Source organism: Chiloscyllium plagiosum, unplaced genomic scaffold (genome assembly GCF_037043375.1).
Source record: "Chiloscyllium plagiosum isolate Xiang-an unplaced genomic scaffold, Cpla_swu_hap1 HiC_scaffold_13, whole genome shotgun sequence".
Classification (NCBI taxonomy): domain Eukaryota; kingdom Metazoa; phylum Chordata; class Chondrichthyes; order Orectolobiformes; family Hemiscylliidae; genus Chiloscyllium; species Chiloscyllium plagiosum.
In genome coordinates this window covers 25013220-25034233 of record NW_028270151.1, presented here as the reverse complement: position 1 = coordinate 25034233, position 21014 = coordinate 25013220, and the positions used below count along the sequence as shown (strand labels likewise).

The 21014-nt window shown below is 43.6% G+C and overlaps 1 protein-coding gene across 1 annotated transcript in view; it reads left to right on the top strand.

Annotated features, from left to right (window-relative positions):
* LOC122556121 (uncharacterized) overlaps nucleotides 1-14257 on the top strand; it is a 31980-nt gene extending 17723 nt beyond the window's left edge. The window contains exons 8-10 of the mRNA XM_087993373.1: nucleotides 8673-8823; nucleotides 11004-11059; nucleotides 13544-14257. Of these exons, the coding sequence (XP_087849499.1) occupies nucleotides 8673-8823; nucleotides 11004-11059; nucleotides 13544-13853 (517 nt within the window). The 3' untranslated portion in view covers nucleotides 13854-14257. The remainder of the gene's footprint in view (nucleotides 1-8672; nucleotides 8824-11003; nucleotides 11060-13543) is intronic.
* Nucleotides 14258-21014: the final 6757 nt, after the last annotated feature.

The following is a 21014-nucleotide window of genomic DNA, read 5'->3' as shown; positions in this document are numbered from 1 at the left end:
TACTCAGACACAAACCAATTTCTTTTCAAGGGCATTTGCTGAGATTTTCTGAAGGGCTTTTGTTTTACTTTCTCAAGGCTTTTTTTCAGTCATTCTCAACAATTCACTTAATAGGTGATCCAGCCACATAGTGACCTGGCCTTCTGTATTTGTGTTGACATATGTGGTATTTAGACACAGAAAGAATCAGAACCAGGTGAATCAATCAGTATCTTCAATAGCTATCAACTCTCCATTAAACCTAAAGCTGCAAGCACACAAATAGAACTATTGGTTTCTTAGACACCGTAGTATTTAAATTGCCACAATACGATAGGCAATTTTTTTTTCAATGTAACTGACTCTCACTTCTACACACAAAAATCCAACACCGTCCCACAGACTGGTGTGGTTATGGAACAAGAGTCACAGGAACTGGAGTAGGCCATTCAGTCTGTTGAGTTCTCCTCACATTCTACATTTCTGAGAGGGGGAAGTGGAGCAAAAGGAAGGTAGTGTTAAGGGATTGGATGGAGATGAATTTGTTAAGTGTGTACAAGAAAAATTTCTTATTCAGTGTGTGGATGTACCTACTGGAGAATAAGCAAAACCTGACCTATTCTGGGGAAATAAGTCAGAGCAGGCGACTGAGGTGACAATGGGGAGCACTTTTGGGTAAGTGATCATTATTCTATTAGTTTTAAAATAGTTATGGAAAAGAATATACCTGATCTAAAAATCAGAGTTCTAAATTGGAGGAAGACCAATTTTGACGGTATACAGCAAGAACTCTATAAATTTTACTGGGGGTGGATATTTGCAGGTAAGGGACAGCTGAAAATTGGGAAGCCTTCAAAAATGATATAAGAGTCCAGAGGCAGTATGTACAGTGAGGATGAAGGGCAAGACTGGTAGGCATAGGAAATGCTAGATGATTAAGAAATTGAGGCTCTCGTCAAGAAAAAGGAACCATATGTCAGGCATAGACAGCAAGGACCAAGTGATTCCCTAGAAGAGTATAATAGGAGTATACTTAAGAGGGAAATCAGGAGGGCAAAAACGGGACCTGAGGTAGGTTTAGCAAACAGGGTTAACAAGAATCCAAATAGTTTCTACAAATACGTTATGGGCAAAAGAGTAACAAGGGAGAGAATAGGACCTCTTAAAGATCAGCAAGGCAGCCTGTGGTGGGACTGCAGGCGATGGGTGAGATACTAAATGAGTATTTTGCATCAGGGTTTACTATGGAGAAGGATATAGAAGCTAGAGAGCTTGGGGAAATATATAGTGTTACCTTGAAAAGGGGGAGGTGCTGGATGTCTTAAAATGCATAAAGCTGGATAAATCCCTAGGGCCAGATCAGGTGTACCCTAAAACATTGTGGGAAGCTAGGGAAGTGATTGCTGGGCTCCTTGCTGAGATATTGTGTCATCGATAGCCATGGATGAGGTGCCAGAAGCCTGGATGTTGGCTAACATGGTGCCACTATTTAAGAAAGGTGGTAAAGAAAAGCCAGGGAACTATAGACTGAAGAGCCTGACATCAGTAGTGGGCAAGCTGGAGGGAATCCTGAGGGACAGGATGTACATGTATTTGGAAAGGCAAGGACTTATTAGGGAGAGTCAACATGGCTTTGTGCACGGGAAATCATGTCTCATTAACTTAATTGAGTTTTTTGAAGAAGTGACAAAGAATTTTGATGAAAGCAGAGCAGTGGACGTTGTCTAAATAGAGTTCAGTAAGGCATTCAACAAGGTTCCACATGGTAGACTGACTAACAAGGTTAGAGCACATGGAATCCAGGGAGAGCTAGCCATTTGGATACAAAATTGGCGAGAAGGTAGAGACAGAAGGTGGGTGCGTTTTGGACTGGATGCCTATGTTCTTATGTTGTCTGACCAATGCTGTGCTGCAGGGTTTGGTACTGAGTCCACTGGCTTTTTGTCATCTATATGAATGTTTTGGATGTGAATATAGGAGGTATGGTTAGTAAATTTACAGATGACACCAAAACTGGAGGACAACTAAGAAGGGTACAGTACTCAGGGTGCAACTGGGCCTTGATCAGTTGGGTCAATAGGTTGAGGAATGGCAGATGGAATTTTATCTAGAGAAATGTGAGGTGCCTCATTTTGGCAAGGCAAATCAAGATACAACTAATACAGTTATTGGAAAGGTCCTGGGGAGCGTTGCCGAAAAAGAGGCCTTGGAGTGTGAGTTCATTGTTCCTTGAAAGTGGAGTCGCAGGTAGATGGGGTAGTGAAGAAGGTGCTTGCTATGCTTGCCAGTATTAGTCAGGAGTATAGGAGTTAGGAGGTCAGGTTGTGGCTGTACAGGACATTGGTTCAGCCACTTTTGGAAAACTGCATTCAATTCTGGTCTCCTTGCTAAAGGAAAGATGTTGTTAAACTTGAAAGAGTTCAGAAAAGATTTACAAGGATGTTGCCAGGGTTAGAGGGTCTGAGCTATAGGAGAGGCTGAATAGGCTGGGGCCATTTTCTCTGGAAAATTGGAGGCTGAGGGGTGACTTTGTAGAAGTTTATAAAATCATGAGGGGCATAGATATGATAAATAATCAAGGTCTTTTTCTGGGGGTGGGGGAGTCCAAAATTAAAGGGCATAAGTTTAGGGTGAGAGCGGCAAGATTTAAAAGGGACCTAAGGAGTACCTTTTTCACACGGAAGATAATGTATGTGTGGAATGATTTACCAGAGGAAGTGGAAAATCACCATTTAAAAGGCATTTGGATGGGTATGTGAATAGGAATGGTTTAGAGGGGAAAGGGCCAAATGCTGGTAAATGGGACTAGATTAGTTTAGGATACCTGGTTGGCATTGATGAGTTGGACTGAAGGGTCTGGTTCCATGCTGCACAGCTCTCTGACTCTAAATTGCAGAGCCAAAACTTTCCATGTCTCTCTGAACACAGGATTGTTTCTGGCAGAATGGAGAGTTGCAAAAGTTGTTAGGATGTAGAATGGGCTGCCTGGGAGAGTGGTGGAGGCAGTTTCCATTTGAGGTTTCAAGTGAGAAGTGGTTATATGGTTCAAAGTGATGAATGCTGAGGGCTATGGAGATCGAGTTGGAAATGGAAATAGCTGGGTAACTTTTTCAAGAACCGGTACAGACATGATGGGTTGAATGGCCTCCTTCTCTACACTAAAATTCTAAGATTATATCATGGTTAATCACCTCCTCAGCACCACTTTTCTGCATTATCCCAGTATTGATTGGTGTCATTTGTCTCCAGTCACTTAGTAATACTCAATTATTGAGGGGTAGAAAACTTCAAAGATTCTCATCACCATCTGATTGAAGAAATGTCTTCTCATCTCAATGTTAAATGGCTGTCCCTTATCCTGAGGTCATGTGCACTGGTTCTAGAGTCACCAGTCAGAGAAACCATCTTATCTGTATCCACCTTGTCATGGCCTGTAGGACGCTTGTAAGTATCAGTGAAATAAGACCATGAGACCATAAGACATAGGAGCAGAAGTAAGGCCATTCAGCCCATCGAGTCCACTCCGCCATTCAATCATGGCTGAAGGGCATTTCAACTCCACTTACCCGCATTCTCCCCGTAGCCCACCTCTCATTCATTTAAACTTCCACAAATATAGACCCAATTTCCTCAATCTCACCTCATAAAATAATCCTGCCATCCCAGGGCTTAGACTGCTTAACCTCGATTGCTAATGTGCTGGCTCTGGAGAGAGTTCAGACGATGTTCACAAAAATGATGCCAGGAATGCAAGGCTTGAGATATGATTAGATTACTTACAGTGTGGAAACAGGCCCTTCGGCCCAACAAGTCCACACTGACCCGCCGAAGTGTAACCCACCCATTCCCATACATTTACCCCTTTACCTAACACTACGGGCAATTTAGCATGGCCAATTCACCTGACGTGCACATCTTTGTGACTGTGGGAGGAAACCGGAGCACCCGGAGGAAACCCACGCAGACACGGGGAGAACGTGCAAACTCCACACAGTCAGTCGCCTGAGTCGGGAATTGAACCCGGGTCTCAGGCGCTGTGAGGCAGCAGTCCATCCACTGTGCCACTGTGCCACCGTGCCATATGAGGAGTACTTGAGGACTCTGAGTCTGCACTTGATGGAGTTGAGGTGGGGAGACATCATTGAAACTTACAGGATATTGAGATAGTCATTAGGAAGATAGTTCCACCAGTAAAAGAGACTAGGAGCCAAGTGCACAGCCTCAGACAGAAGGGATGACCCTTTAGAACTGAAATGAGGCGGAATTTCTCCAGCCGGAGGGTCGTAAATCTGTGGAACTCATTGTCACAGAGAGCTGTGGAGGCCAAGGTATTGAGTGGATTTAAGACAGAGATAGATTCTTGATGAGCAAGGGGATCAAGGATTATGGGGAAAAGGAGAATAGGGCTGAAAAACATATCAGCCATGGTAGAGTAGTGGAGCAGTCTCAATGAGCCAAATGGCCTAATTCTGTTTCCATATTTAAATGATCATATGGTTTCCTTCCATGGCAAGTTTATCCCTCCTCAGATAAAGAAAACAAACTTACATTATCTTTCAGGTGAGTTCTCATAGTTCTGTACAACTGCGGTAAGCCATCCTTACTTCTGTACACTAATCGTCTTGAAGTGAATGCCAACACATTGTTTGTTTATTTCAATTGCTTGCTGCACCTACAGGTCAGCTTTTAGTGAGACTGGTCATGGATAATGTGTTTATATTTTATACACAAAGCTGGAACCAGGTAGTTGTTATACTTTATACTGCAATTCACATCTCAACCTCAAGCTTAAATTTAACAAATGACACAGTGTTAATTTTCCTCATATGGCATCTCCTGAACATGTGCAGCCTTAAGCGAGAAATTGCATATTCATTTGCAGAAATTCATTACCTCAATAATTTCATTTTATCCTGTCCCGAGTTAGCTGAGTGTTCCAACATTAATAAGTTTAAAAGGTTTGCATCTCTTTTTCATCATCCTCCCCCTTCCCACTTGTAGATTCCTTTCCAGCCCCTGTAACATACCGCTCCCCTTACCACCTTACTCTCAGATACACCCCTCCCCTTAACAGCTCACTCTCAGATAACCCCTTCCTCACCACTCACTCTCGGTTACACCCTTCCCCCTACCACCTCACTCTCAGACACCTCATCCACTTCTCTGTCACCTCACTCTCAGACACCCCCTTCTCTGTCACATCACTCTCAGATACCCCCTTCCCTGCCACCTCACTCTTGGTTACCCCCTTCCCCTGCCACCTTGCTCACAGATACTCCATTCCCACACCACCTCACTCTCCAATACCCCCTTTCCCTGCCATTCACTCTCAGTTACCCCCTTCCCCCTACCACCTCACTCTCAGATACCCCCTTTCCCCCACCACTTCATGCTCAGATACCCCCTCCCCCACCACCTTACTCTCAGAAACCCCCTCCCCCCGTTACCTCACTCTCAGATACCCCCTCCCTCGCCACCTCACTCTCTGATACCCCCTTCCCCACCACCTCACTCTTGGTTACCCCCTTTCCTACCACCTCACTCTCAAATATCCACTTCTCCCACCACCTCTCTCTCAAATACCCCACACCACCTCACTCTCAGATATCCCCTTCCCCACCACATCACTCTCAGTTACCCCCTCCCCACCACCTCACTCTCAGTTACCCTCTTCCCCACCACCTCACTCTCAGCTACCCCTTTCCCTCGCCACCTCACTCAGATACACCCCTCTCCATACCACCTCATTCTCAATTACCCCCTTACCCCATCACCTCACTCAAATATCCCCCACCGCCTCACTCTCAGATATCCCCTTCCTCACCACCTCACTCTCGGTTATTCCCTTCCCCCTACCACTACACTCTCTATCCCCTCTCTCCTGTCACCTCACTCTCAGACACCATCTTCCCCGCCACATCACTATCAGTTACCCCCTCGCCCCAATCACCTCACTCTCAGATACCCCTTTCCCCCACCACCTCACTCTCAGATACCCCCTTCCCCCTCCACCTCACTCTCAGATACCCCAGTCTCAGTTCACCCCAGCCACGGATTTGCTCACAGCCCATTCATTTTTCTGCCCTTTTCTTCTTTCCTACCCTACTCATTGCTCCCCCAATCACAGGCACGTTCTCTCCTGAACCAGCGTTTTGTGCCAGGACCAACTCTAGAATAGAAGCTAAGCCCACAACTGACTCGATGGTCAGAGTATTCCCCACTAAAGCCACACCTGTGGTACTGGGAAAAACCTGGGTCACTGAGTGGAAAGCCTCAAGCCTCAGTTTAGTTCAGATGTCAATTTCCAGACTGGGAGTTCAACTCAACTTTGTTTTTCAGAAGACAATTCCTCTTTCTCTCTCTCCTCCACACCAGTCATCTACTTCCCACCCTGGTTCCCTGGGTAACTAACAACCTGTTGCCTAGCATCTGCCCATGACACTCTGAGTTGGTTGCTAGGAAACATGTAACAGCTGGTTGAGAATGTTTCTCCTGATTGTTCCCACCCTCTCTCACCCCCAACTGTGAGGCTCAGCCTGTCTCCTCACTCAATAGTCTCCAATAGCACTGTCCCTGACATCTATCCGACAGTTGGCAGTAGTACTGGGTTAGTAATCTGCAGAATGTGAGTTCAAAGAACCCACAAGATGCCATCTGAATTTAGATTTTTGTTCAAACAAGTTGGAAAGAAGGAAATGTGATCAGTAAAAATGACAATCGAGCTGTCAGATTATGACAAAAGGCTAAGTTGGTTCACTAATATGCATAAACCCATGATGATCTACAACACCAGGTTGATCTTTTCTGTTAATGCACACCATCTTTACTCTGCTCACTGACCCACATTGGCTCTCAGTCTGACAAGCCTGCAAGCTTATCTTTCTCATCTTGGTGCTGAAATCTCTTCATTATGTCACCTTGATCCCTGTAACGTCTTCAAGCCCCACAACCCTCGATGATGTCTGCACTCCTGTTATTCTCTTGCTCAGTCCTCAATTTCCATTAGTGCATTGGGAATGCAAACTCTGAAATATCCTCTCTCCATCTTTCTCTCTTTCTTCTATGGCAAGTCATTGGTGCCACTATTTAAGAAAGGTGGTAAGGACAAGCTAGGGAACTATAGACCAGTGAGCCTGACATCGATGGTGGGCAAGTTGTTGGAAGGAATCCTGAGGGACAGGATGTACATGTACTTGGAAAGGCAAGGATTGACTGGGATAGTCAACATAGCTTTGTGTGTAGAGACTCATGTCTCACGAACTTGATTTGAATTTTTTGAAGAAGTAACAAAGGGCAGAGCGGTAGACATGATCTATAGGGACTTCAGTAAGGTGTTCGACAAGGTTCCTCATGGGAGGTGGTTAGCAAGGTTAGATCTCATGGAATACAGGGAGAACTACCCATTTGGATACAGAACTGGCTCAAAGGTAGAAGGGTGATGGTGGAGGGTTGTTTTTCAGACAAGAGGCCTGTGACCAGTGGTGTGCCCCAAGGATCGGTGCTGAGTCCACTACTTTTCATCATTTATACAAATGATTAGGATATGAACATAGGAGGTAAAGTTAGTAAGTTTGCAGATGACACCAAAATTGGAGGTGTAGTGGACAACAAAGAAGGTTCGTTCAGAATACAATGGGATCTTGATCAGTTGGGCCAATGGGCTGAGAAGTGCTGGATGGAGTTTAATTTAGATAAATGCGAGGTGCTGCATTTTGGAAAGCAAATCTCAGCAGGACTTATACACTTAATGGTAAGGTCCTGGGGAGTGTAGCTGAGCAAAGAGACCTTAGTTCATAGTTCCTTGAAAGTAGATTCACAGGTAGATAGGATAGTGAAGAAGGCATTGGTATTCTTTCCTTTTTTGGTCAGAGCATTGAGTACAGGAGTTGGGAGTTTATGTTGCGGCTGTACAGGACATTGGTTAGGCCACTTTTGGAATACTGCGTGCAATTCTGGTCTCCTTCCTATTGGAAGGATGTTGTGAAACTTGAAAGGGTTCAGAAAAGACTCACAAGGATGTTGCCAGGGTTGGAGGATTTGAGTTGTAGGGTGAGGCTGAATAGGCTGGGGCGTGTTGGAGGCTGAGGGGTGACCTTACAGAGTTTGATAAAATCATGAGGAGCATAGATAAAATAAATAGACAAAGTCTTTTCCCTGGGGGTGGGGAGTCCAGAACTGAAGGGCACAGGTTAAGGTTGAGCGGGGAAAGATATAAAAGGGATCTAAGGGACCACCTTTTCATGCAGAGGGTGTGTGGATGGAATGAGCTGCCAGAAGAAGTGGTGGTAGTTGGGCAATTACAGCATTTAAAAGGCATCTGGATGGGTGTATGAATAGGAAGAGTTTGGAGGGATATGGGCCAAGTGCTGGCAAATATGACTAGATTAGTTCAGGATATCTGGTCGGCATGGACGAGTTGGACCAAAAAGCCTGTTTCCATACTGTACATCTCGATGACTCTATGACTCTGTAACCTATTTAGATGTCCAAGCTCTTACTCACTCATATCACAGAGGCTCGGTGTCAGAAATACACCTGTGACCCACCTTTTGATATATTATTATGTGACGACACTATATAAATACAAGTTGTGGATGACTTTTATGTCATCAAGCAAATGCACATCCCAGCTCCTTGTATAGTTCTTAAATTTCCAAGAGATTTATTCCTTTTCCAAATCTCTTTTACTTCAGGAATGCAGCTATCCAGCAGAATGTTGGATATTATGTGCCATCTGCTGACTTTTACCACATCTGCAATCAACTGGATATCATTGTCCAAGCTACGCGTGACGGATCTCTGAGCACACTGCCTGCAGACTCAGCTATTTGCAGATTCCCTCAGGTAATATTCCATACCTGAACAGGATGTCAAAAATTTCCAGATATCCAAAACTGCAGATGAGGAAATACTCAGCTATGTCAATTTCACCCAATGGCCACATTCATTGTGTCATGACTTAAAGTTGAACAAAATATTGGGAATGGGAGCAATGCAGGTGGAGGTCAAATCTAGGAGAAAGTGAGGACTGCAGATGCTGGAGATCAGAGCTGAAAATGTGTTGCTGGAAAAGCGCAGCAGGTCAGGCAGCATCCAAGGAGCAGGAGAATCGACGTTTCGGGCAAGCTCCCGAATGTTTCTTTATGTAAGAATTCTTTATGATACAGAAGCCAGCCTTCTGTAAGAATATAACATCCAGGACACACTCAGTTCCATGGGGTTGTTATTAGTTGGCTGGTTGAAAATATTAGTTACTTGCAATTCTACTGAGAAGTAGGGGTGGGCAGGTTGCAAGGTTTTCAATAGGTCATTCAAGGAAATTGAAGATCACTGAAGAGGAGTTCAAAGATGACATGGAATCATAGAATTTTAGAATCCCTACAGTGTGGAAGCAGGCCATTTAGTCCATCAAGTCCATACTGACTCTTCAAAAACCATCCCACCCAGACCCACTCTGTCCTGTATCCTATATTTCCCATAGCTAATTCACCTAGCCTGCACATCTCTTGATATGATGGGCAATAGAGCATGGCCAATCAACCTAACTGACATAACCTTAGACTGTGGGAGGAAACTGGAGCACCCAGAGGACACCCATGAAGACACAGGGAGAATGTGCCACTCCATACAGTCACCTGATGGTGGAGTCTAACCTGGGTTCCTGGCGCTGTGAGGCAGTATTACAAAAATAAGTGAGTATGAGACAGAGAGAAGTAATCCAGGTGGCTCTTCATTGTTTCAGCTCAACAGGTGGCTCAGTGCTTAGCACTGCTGTCTCACAGCTCCAGGGACCCAGGTTCGATTCCAGCCTCGGGTGACTGTCTGTGTGGAGTTTGCTTATTCTCCCTTTGTCTGTGTGGGTTTCCTCTGGGTGCTCCGGTTTCCTCCCACAATCCCAAGATGTGCAAGCCAGGTGAATTGGCCATGCTAAATTGCCCGTAGTGTTAGGTGCATTAGTCAGGGGTATATATAAGGAAGGGGAATGGGTCTGGGTGGGTTACTCCTCGGAGGGTCGGTGTGGACTTGTTGGGCCGAAGGGCCTGTTTCTATACTGTAGAGTATCTAATCGTGTAAGGCAGTGCTGTTTTAAACTGTACTGCTTGGTGAACCATTCAACTACACACATTTTGCATAAAAGACTCAGTGAAAAGTCAAGAGCAGTTGGATAAATTTGTGGTGTCTAAACTTAGGTAAAAATTTTAGGAATTAAAAGCTATTCTAATGGTGACCACAAGACAATTGTAGTAAAAACACATCTGGTTCACTAATATCCTTTATCATTACAATCAGCTGTTCTTACCAGTATGGCCTACATGAGACTCCTGAACCACACCAGTATGGCTGGTTTTTAACTGCCCTCTGAAATGGCCAAACAAGCCACTCAATTCGAAGGTAATTAGAAATAGCCTAGCCATCAGTGCTCACACTCCATTAAAAAAAAAGGTACAGCAAGGAGTCATATAAAGGACCATCTTTACAGCAATTATAGCATAAGGTTAGGTACAGAGAGAATTTCCAACACTATCCCATCAAACACTCCCAGGATAGCTACATCACAGGATTATATACAGAGTAAAGCTCCTGCTGCACTGTCAGAAGAGCAGCACTGCCCCTCCTTAGTTATTCTAACAACTGAGTGACTTGCTAGTTAAGCATTGATTATACTGGTGAGGGATTGGTCAAGTTACATGTAAACCCAGCTGGGTTTTGCTGCCACATTTCCTTATTAATGATGATTTTTACTGACAACGGTGGTTTTTAAATTGTGCCCAAATTCTCAAACATCCATTTTGGAAATAAATTCCTCCTTTGTTATGTTGTGTCTCCCACCCTTTAGATTGACAATCCCTGCAGGAACCATCAGACATCTCACTGTGCACTCACCATCATGAAGGGTTCTTACTGTGAGATTTTCAATTTTCACAGATTCTGGACTTAATGGCTAATTTCCTGACCTGGTTCCAAAATATCCTGTTCTGACATTCGTGGAATCTGACTGCTTTAACTTTTCTGTGTTCCCACAGGATGTTCCTGTTTTGTTCACGGAATCTGCACCCTCTCCATGCCATGAACAAGTGCTGTGAGTCTATTAAGTTGTAATAGTACAGTTGTATTTCAGTGAGAGACAGAGACACAATTTGATTCACTGTCAGCTTATCTTTGGAGGGGTCCCATCTTGGTTAGCGTTCACTGATCAACCTCCAACCTTCTCCATTTACCAGACATGTCACAGGCTGGTTCGGTCAAATGTCATGACCTATCCACAGAGCGGAACGCAATCTCAGTCAGTGACTCATCATGACCTGGACAGGTGACCTTTGACCCTTGATATATGTGACCCCACTCTTGGTGGGTATAATATGAGAAAGCACATGGCCATGTGGTCTTTGCCATCAATTTCCAAGGTTAGCCATCTTCAGTCACAGCCCTGCTTATAGTCACAGTCTGTCACTGTGCCTTATTATAGGCCATCGCCTCTCTAAACCTTTGACCTCGCTCTGTTTGCCCAACTAACTGGTATCCAGCAGATTCAGCACTAGCATTTGGCCATTTCACTAGTGGGATTTAAGTGCTGTAGATTTTTATTGAAACAGTTTGGTGGTCAATGACAAGTCATTGGGATAGTAATCCACAGCCTTAGACTCTGGAGTTTAAATTCCATCAGGACAGATTGTCATATTTGAAATTTGGAAAAGGGTAATGACCCTGTAACCATTGTCAATTGTTGTAAAAATCACATGAATCCCTAAGTCCTTTAGGGAAGGGAACTGCCATCCTTACCTGGTCTGGCCTACATGCGACTCCAGACCCACAATGATCTGTTTGATTCTTAAATGTCCTTTCAAATGGGTTAGAGAGACTCTCAATTCAAAGGCAATTAGAGATGGGTAATAAATATCAACCTTGGTAGGTTCACCATATCCCATTTTTAAAAAAAATGCTACTGATCCGTCTCTGAACCCTGGATCTCACAAATCTATTCTGGGTCCTCATTGTTTAGAATTGAACGCAGTCCCATTGGCAATTGTTGAGGAGATGAATGTATGCTTCAAGCCACGTCACTTAACTGTAGACAGTCACAAGGCCGTGGGTTTGACCCCAAACCAGAGGATGGAATACATAATGTCGGCTAAATTCCCAATGTCAGTGCTGAGGGAAGGCATGCAGGTCCAGAGCTGCTTTCTTTCAAAGAAGATACTAAGCCAAAGTTTCATCGACCCTTTTGTGTAGACATAACATACACATGTCGACAATTGGAACATTACAAAGTATTTCTCCCCAGTGCTTTGGGACCAGCATTGATTTTTTAACTAGCTTTGCTGAAAGATCATCGATGCAGTTATTATGTTGCCTTTTTGAGATGTTTAGAATGTCTTGCCCCCACTCTACCCTTTACAGGCAGGCGATTCCAGTCTATCTTTACAGTTGCTGAAACACCCACTGTCAATATTCTAAGACTTACCATTGACTACAAACTGAATTGTACTTGTCATATAAGTAATGTGGCTGCAGGAGCAGGTCAGAGGCTAGGAATCCTGCAGTGAGTAATTCACCACTTGATTCCCCAAAGCCCACCCACTGTCTAAAAGGCAGGCGTGTGACAATACTCCCCACTTGCCTGGATGAGCCACAGAAGTACATCTCTGCCTATATATTCATGTCTCCTCGAAATAAATGCCATAATTGGATTTGCCTTCCTAACTACTGACTGAACCTGCAAGTTTACCTTGAGAGAACCCTGGACTAAAACTCCCAAGTTTCTTTGCACTTCAGACTTTTGAACTTCCTCCCCATTTAGAAAATAGTCCTAACCTCTATACCTCATCAGTACGATCAATCCCTTCTTATTTTGTGTTCCTTATTTTCCTTTCTAATCTTATCTCTGGTTCCCATCTCAAGTTAGATGAAACTTTCCCTGATTACAATTACAAAGCACACTGCATATCCATTGAGGATGATCGAGGAATGGACTGTGGTGCCACAGAGAGAGTAGTCCCTCTGGAATGATCACAGGGCAGGGAGGTGTGGGGAAGATGTGTTCGCAGGTGGCATTATGGTGAATGTGACGGAAATAGGGGAAGATGTTTGAATAAACAGGCTGGTGGAAACATGGGCTACAAGGGGAACTGTGTGATGACTTTGAATGGAGAAAGGAAGGGGTGAGGAAGAGGCATGAAATAGAATGGAACAGAAGTAGACTGTTCAGGCTGCTCAAGCCTGCTCTACCATTCAGTAGGACTATGGCTGGTCCAATAATCCTCACAACTTTCCTGTATTTTCCCCATAGCCCTTGGTTCTCCTACTGATCAAGCATTCCTCTATCCCTGCCTTAAAAAATACACAAGAAGACGGTTAACTAGGGGAGGAGGAAATCCTGTTTTGAGAATAAGAGGAATACATAATTGACACTTCTATCATCTGAACAGACAGGACAGCAACAGAGAAGCTGGGGGATCAGGGGTCACTGTTAGTGCCAGATCTGCTGAGAATTTTCAGCTTTCTCTTTTTTTTATTCCCGATTTCTCGCATCATAGCATTTTGTTTCTTTATTTTCACTCCATAGAAATGACCAAGAGGAACCAGAAAAACTCAAAGGAATGCCCAATGTCTCTGTAAACCAAACAGCTTCAGCTACTGGGAAGAAGGCCAAGAAAGGAAGGAGAAGGTTAAAGGCCAGATTAATCCATAAGACTGTTAACCAAACAGATTTAACAGAATCTCATACCAAATCTATGACCCCACCACATGATGGTCTACCATTTTCCTCATCCTCATCAGACCAGGGAAAACCGACCACTGGGGACGAAAACCAATCAAACTCTAAAGGAAAGGGTCAACTGAGTCCTCCTCATGATGTAAGGCATGTGATTTGAAATGTAAGCCTAAATCCAAGTATCAGCTGATATTCCTTTACATAATAACCATTGATTTACAGTAACTGTGCCTAGTTCTGTCCTCCATTCCCAACTTTTCCATGCCACATTTATGATCCCCACAAGCTTTTTCCTACCTCTCTACTCCTCATCCTATCAATCTATCTTTCCAGTCTGTACTCCCTCCAGATTCTTCTTAATGTGTTTTGTGTTATTAACTTCAAGCACTCTCTGAGGCAATGAAATCCACTTTCTCACCACCCTCTGAAAGAAGCCACTTCTCCTGAATCTCCAACTGCTCTGTATATTATACTGCAGCTCTGTAGACCCCTGGTTGGACCACACTTGGAATATTGAGTTCAGGGTGTAGGTTTGCTTGCTGAGCTGTAGGTTTGATATCCAGACGTTTCATTACCTGGCTAGGTAACATCATCAGTGGCGACCTCCAAGTGAAGCGAAGCTGTTGTCTCCTGCTTTCTATTTATATCTTTCTCCTGATGGGGTTCCTGGGGTTTGTGGTGATGTCATTTCCTGTTCGTTTTCTGAGGGGTTGATAGATGGTATCTAGGCCTATGTGCTTGTTTATGGCGTTGTGGTTGGAGTGCCAGACCTCTAGGAATTCTCTGGCATGTCTTTGCTTAGCCTGTCCCAGGATAGATGTGTTGTCCCAGTCGAAACGGTGGGTTTTTTTCATCCGTGTATAGGGCTATGAGGGAGAGGGGGTCGTGTCTTTTTGTGGCTAGCTGGTGTTCGTGTATCCTGGTGGCTAACTTTCTTCCTGTTTGTCCTACGTAGTGTTTGTGGCAAATCCTTGCATGGAATTTTATAGATGACGTTGATTTTGTCCATGGGTTGTACTGGATCTTTTAAGTTTGTTAGTTTTTGTTTGAGAGTGTTGGTGAGTTTGTGTGCTACTAGGATTCCGAGGGGTCTCAGTAGTCTGGCTGTCCTTTCTGAAACTTCTTTGATATATGGTAAGGTGGTTAGGGTTTCTGGCTGTGTTTGGTCTGCTTGTCGTGGTTTGTTCTTGAGGAATCTGCGCACTGTGTTTTTTGAGTATCCGTTCTTCTTGAATACGTCGTTAGGTGGTTCTCCTCTGTTTTCCGAAGTTCGTCTGTGCTGCAGTGTGTGGTGGCTCGTTGGAATAGTGTTCTGATACAGCTTCGTTTGTGTGTGTTGGGATGGTTGCTGGTGTAGTTAAGTATTTGGTCAGTGTTTGTCGGTTTTCTGTATACGCAGGTTTGTAATCTCCCTTGTCCTTCCTTTCTACTGTGACGTCCAGAAATGTGAGTTTGTTGTCGGTTCCTTCCTCCTTGGTGAACTTTATGCGTGTGAGGGTGTTGTTGATGATGTTAACTGTCTCTTCTATTCTTGTTTCGTTTTGTGATGACAAAGGCGTCATCTACGTAGCGAACCCAGATTTTTGGTTTGATGATTGGTAGGGCTGTTTGTTCTAGCCTTTGCACTACCGCTTCTGCTATGAATCCTGATTCAGGCTAAGCAAAGACACGCCAGAGAATTCCTAGAGGCCTGGCAATCCAACCACAATGCCATAAACAAGCACATAGATCTAGATGCCATCTATCAACCCCTCAGAAAACGAACAGGAAATGACATCTGCATAAACCCCAGGAACCCCATCCAGCAGAAAGAAATAAATAGAAAGCAGGAGACAACAGCTTCGCTTCACTTGGAGGTCACCACTGATGATGTTACCTAGCCAGGTAATGAAACGTCAGGATATCAAACCTACACCCTAAACCTCAACCTGAGCTACAAACCTTCACAAACCTTGCGATATTGGGTTCAGTTCTGGTTGCCTCTTTATAGGAAAGATGTGGAAGGAAGCTTTCGAGAGGGTGCAGAGGAGATTTAGTACGATGCTGCCTGGACTGGAGGGCATCTCTTATGAAGAAAAGTTGAGGGAGCTCAGGCTTTTCTCATTGGAGTGAGGAAGAATGACATGTGACTTGAGAGAGGTGTACAAGATGTTGAGAGGCATGGATAGGGCGAATAGCCAGAGAATTTTCCCCATGGCAGAAATATCTGTCACAAGGGGCATCATTTTAAGGTGATTGAAGGAAGGTTTAGGAGAGATGTCAGAGGTAGGTTCCTTACACAGAGAGTGGTAAGTGCGAGGAATGCACTGCCAGCACTGATAGTAGAGTCAAATACATTAGGGACATTTAAACAACTCTTGGATAGGCACGTGGAAGTTAATACAATGATGGGTATGTAGGTTAGTCTGATCTTAGAGTAGGATAAAAGGCCAGCACAACATTGACGGCCGAAGAGCCTGTACTGTGCTGTACTGTTCCTTATTCTATGTTCTTTGCTCAACAGGCTTATATACCTGGGCCCTGGTTCTGACCTTGCCTACAGATAGAAACCTCTTCTTCATGTCCATTCGAGCAAACCTTTCTGGGATTGCCAAGTCTTTACAATGTGACGTCTCGGGACTCAAAAGTCAAAATGTCAAAGAGAACTGGGGTTTCTCTACTGTTTAGAAATGTCAAGTGACTTTGTGGAGAATGCAAACAAAAGATTTTAAGAGAGATTAAAAGAATGGACTTTATTATCTGGGTTGAGGTGGTATGTGTTTTTTTGAACACATACCTAGATGTGACTAACCTGGAGAGGTTTGCAAAGAAAGAATTCTTCTCTCTCTGTCTCTCCTCATCCCCCCCCCCGCCCCCTCCTCCACCACCACCACCACCACCACCCACCTCTCTCTCTCTCTCTCTCAATTAAGTATTTGTGAATACTGAAGGTTTCAATAGTCAGGATTGCCAACTGGTTCACATCTGAATCTGGAATCTGGTCTGAAAATCTTCTATCACTCTGCAATCAAGTGAAATCAGATCTCATCAACAGGAAGTCAAAGAGACTATGATAGATCAAACCATACTGGAACTTTTGATCTGCAGGACACCTTTCTTTCTCTTGAACATTTTTCCACCCATCATACACCTGTGTGATCTCGCCTGGTCTGTGCCTGAGTGTGTGTGTTTGGGATAAAGTGGAATGTAGTTTAATCCCAAGTTTAGTTGATGACGAGTTTTGCTACTTAGTCTGAGAATACGATTTGTCTTTACTAATCATGTTAATATTGAGCTAATTGAAAAAAAACCGGGTGAAAGATTCTCTTGTCCTAGCTTACAGTACTAAAGAGAAACAAGTTGACAATTTTTGTGATTAAACAAGACATTTACACTTTTTCACCAGCTATCATGTAGTGGGGCTTGATTTCTAGCACGTTCCCCCATTTGGACTTGTCATTAGTGTGAGAGGAAACCCACTAATATTTTCGTGAGAAGAGACTCTCATCTTAAACGTGGTTTAGTTTATTGTATGATTACATTCTGGTGCCAGTGCATTAAAAGGTTAGATGGGGCCCTCTAGTGGTGCAGTGGTATTGACGCTACTCCCATCCTCTCGACCAGGTGGCCCAGGTACAAGTCCTACCTATTCCAGAGATGTGTAATAACATCTCTGAACAGTTGATTAATAATTTTAAAAAAGTTAGACATCCCTACTAAGGCTACTGGGAAAATTATGTCTTCACCCAACAAGACCTGAAAATATTCTCAATTTCCCCACTTGAGCCCTTAAGACATTGGGGGGTCTTAAGATCATCTCGAACATTAACCCTTTCAGAACCATTTGTTTTTATTCATTCACAGGAGGAGGGCATCTCTGTCCAGGCAGCATTTATTGCATATCCCTAATTGCCAAGGGGGCAGTTCAAAGTCATTGCTGAGGGCCTGGAGTCACATGTAGGCCAGATCAGGTGAAGATGGCAGTTTCCTTCCCTAAAAGACATTAGTGAAACAGATGGGTTTTCCAACAATTGACAATGGGTTCATTGCCATCTTCAGGCGAAAGCAAGGACTGTAGATACTGGAGATCAGAGTCAAGATTAGAGTGGTGCTGGAAAAGCACAGCAGGTCAGACAGCATCCGAGCAGCAGGAATGATTCCTGGTGAAGGGCTTTTGCCCGAAATGTCGATTTTCCTGCTCCTCGGATGTTGCCTGACCTGTTGTGCTTTTCCAGCACCATTCTGATCTTGACTCATGGCCATCTTTAGACACTTAATTCGGGATATTTATTGAATGCATATTCCACTATCAGCCCTAGCAGGGTTCAACCATTAACTCATTAACTGCCACAAAGCTCACTTTGAATTTTTCAAATATGTTATATTCAGGTCAGCAGGAATCCCACCTCAGGGCCTTAACAAGCAGAATGTCAGAGATAATGAGGTAAGGCATGTTTCAGCTCTCAACCTTGTCTAGGTTCATGAGCTAGTGAAGAAAAGAAAAATGTCAAAAGAGAGCAGCATGCCATTCTAATGGGGAGATCCTAAATTTGTTCAGGCACGATACTAATATCTCAGAATAATTATTTATTTTCTGTCCTCATTGAAGTAAGAGCTGCTAGAATTGAAAGCTGAATTTAATGAACCTCAGGGACTCAGTGTCATCATTAGGGCACAGCATGGGGTTAGGCACAGAGTGAAGTTCCCTTTACACCATCTGCAACAAACACTCCCAGGTCAGGTACAACAAAGCAGTCTATGTCTATAGAAACTTTCATGATTGTTGCACACAAAACCACTACAAGACAATAAAATGCTTTTTGAAATGCAGTCATTGCTGGATACATGGCAGCCAAATTGTGCACAGCAGGACCTCACAAACAGGTCTGGGCTGAATGGCCTTCTCTGTGACATCTGGACTCTGTGATAATGATTAGACTGTTTTTCTGATATCTGTTGAAGGGTCATTGCAGGGCCAATTTATCAGGAAGAATGCTCCCTCTCCTCTTCCATTCAGTTCTCCAAAATCATTTACATCCAGGTCAGGGTCTCAGTTTAACATCTCACCAAAAAAGACAGTACTTCTGACGTGGCAGCACTTCTTCAATGATGCCACCTCTGTGCTGCACTACAAGTGTCAAGAGTCAGGACTTAAACGATGACTTTCTATTTCAGAGGTGAGACACAGAGTCATAGGTAACACCCAACTCCAATCAAGGACCCACTGGCAGATATATCAATGCCTGTAAAATTAAATATGTCACATTTGTTTTTATTCTGTTATTTGCAAGCTGTCATTCTGATTGGCTTTATTTAATGATCGTATTTGTTTAATTAAAGTTACCATTTTCCCTTACAATCAGCACATGTTCAATACTAGCTCCTCAAAATAGTGGTTTTGGACACATACCTGCAGGTGCAATGACATGACCTCTTACCTTTGACCCCGGCCGACATGCCCACCATTGGCCACCTGCATGTCTATCTCATAATCCTCCATCTTCCCTTTTGATGATTCCCTTCCAATTGGATGATTCTTGTCTGTGTTTGACCCCTTCCCATGTCAGGCCTGTTTCTAACTAATACACTAAAATATTTAGATATAATGAGCAAAAAAGGTACTTTTTAAAAAATGCTGATCATTTTCCTCCTGGAATTTGCTCTGAGTGCCCTGGAGAGTTAGTCATAGAGTCATACAACCTAGAAACAAGACCCTAAACCACACTAATCCCATTTACTTGCATTTGGTTGAGAGTCCACACTGGAAAAACACAGCAGGTCAGGCAGCATCCGAGGAGCAGGAGAATCAATATTTCGTGATGAAGGGCTTATGCCCAAAACATCAAAAAATGCTGCCTGACCTGCTGTGCTTTTCCAGTGCCACACTTTTTGACTCTGATCTCCAGCATCTGCAGTCCTCACTTTCTCCTGATAGCCTACGGTACCCTGGCATTTTAAATGCTCATCCAGAACATTCTTAAATGCTACGAAAGTATTTGCCTCCACCACACTCTATATTCCATATTTCACCTGCTAGGTGAAAAAAACATATTTTCTCAGAGCTCCACTAAACCACTTTATCCTCACCTTAAACTCATGCCGACCGGTATTAGACACATCTGCTGTGGGGAATAGATTCTCATCCTGTCATAATTTTGTCTACCTCTATCAGATCCCACCTCAACCTCCTCCACTCCAGAGAAAACAAACTCAGCCTATCCAGTCTCTCCTCATAACTGAGATTTCTCATTCCATGCACCATCCTGGTGAATCTCCTCTGTACTCTCTTTTGTGTAATCACGTCGTTCTGATAGTGTAGTGACCAGAACTGCACACTTTATTCTATCTGTGGCCTAAACAATGTTGTATAATGTTGTAACACGACTTCTTTACCCCTATAATCTATGCCCCACCGAATGAAGGCAAGAATCCCATATGCCTTCTTCACCACCGTGATTACCTGACCTGACATTTCAGGGATCTATGGACTTACACACTAAAGTCCCTTTGTTCCTCAGTACTCCCTAGGAACCTACCATTCATCATGAATATCCTTCCCTCCCAAAATGCATCACCTCGTATTTATTGGGTTAAATTGCTCTGGCTACTTTACCAGCCGACCTACATCAGACTGTATCCTGAGAGCATCTGCCTCACTATTAACAACACCATGAATTTTCACGCTGTACACTTACTAACCATACCTTCTACATTCACTTCCAAGTTGTACAGACAAACAATAAGAGTCCCAGCATTGATCCCTTTGGTGCACTGCTGGCCACAGGCATCCAATCACAAAAATAACCCTCCATCATCACTGTTTGCCTCCTATTTGTGTGCCAATTTTGGATCCAGTTTGTCAACTTGCCTTGGATCTCATGTGCTCTTATCTTTTGGACCAGCCTTCCACATGGGATCTTGTCAAACTCCTTACTGAAGCCAGGTAAACCACATTAATTGCATTGCTTTCATTAATATATTTAGTCAGCTGTTCAAAAACTCAATTAAATTAGTCAGTCACGAATCTCCCTCCAACAAATCTGTGCGGATTGTCCATGATCAATCTTTGCCTTTCCAAGTACTGATTAATCCTGTCCCTGAGACTTTTTTTCCAATAATTTCCCTGATATCAGACTAACTGGTCTGTAATCCCTGCTGTCCCTCTTCAACAACTTCCAAGTTGTTTAATCTTCCACTGTTTCCAAGGAAACAAATTCAACTTCCTTAACTTGGAAATTCCTGAGATCTGGAGTGACTTTTTCCAACTCTTCCTCGGGGGTTGGATAGTAAACAATGAACTCACAAACGAATTAACTAAGAATGTGAATGACACATTTTTGTT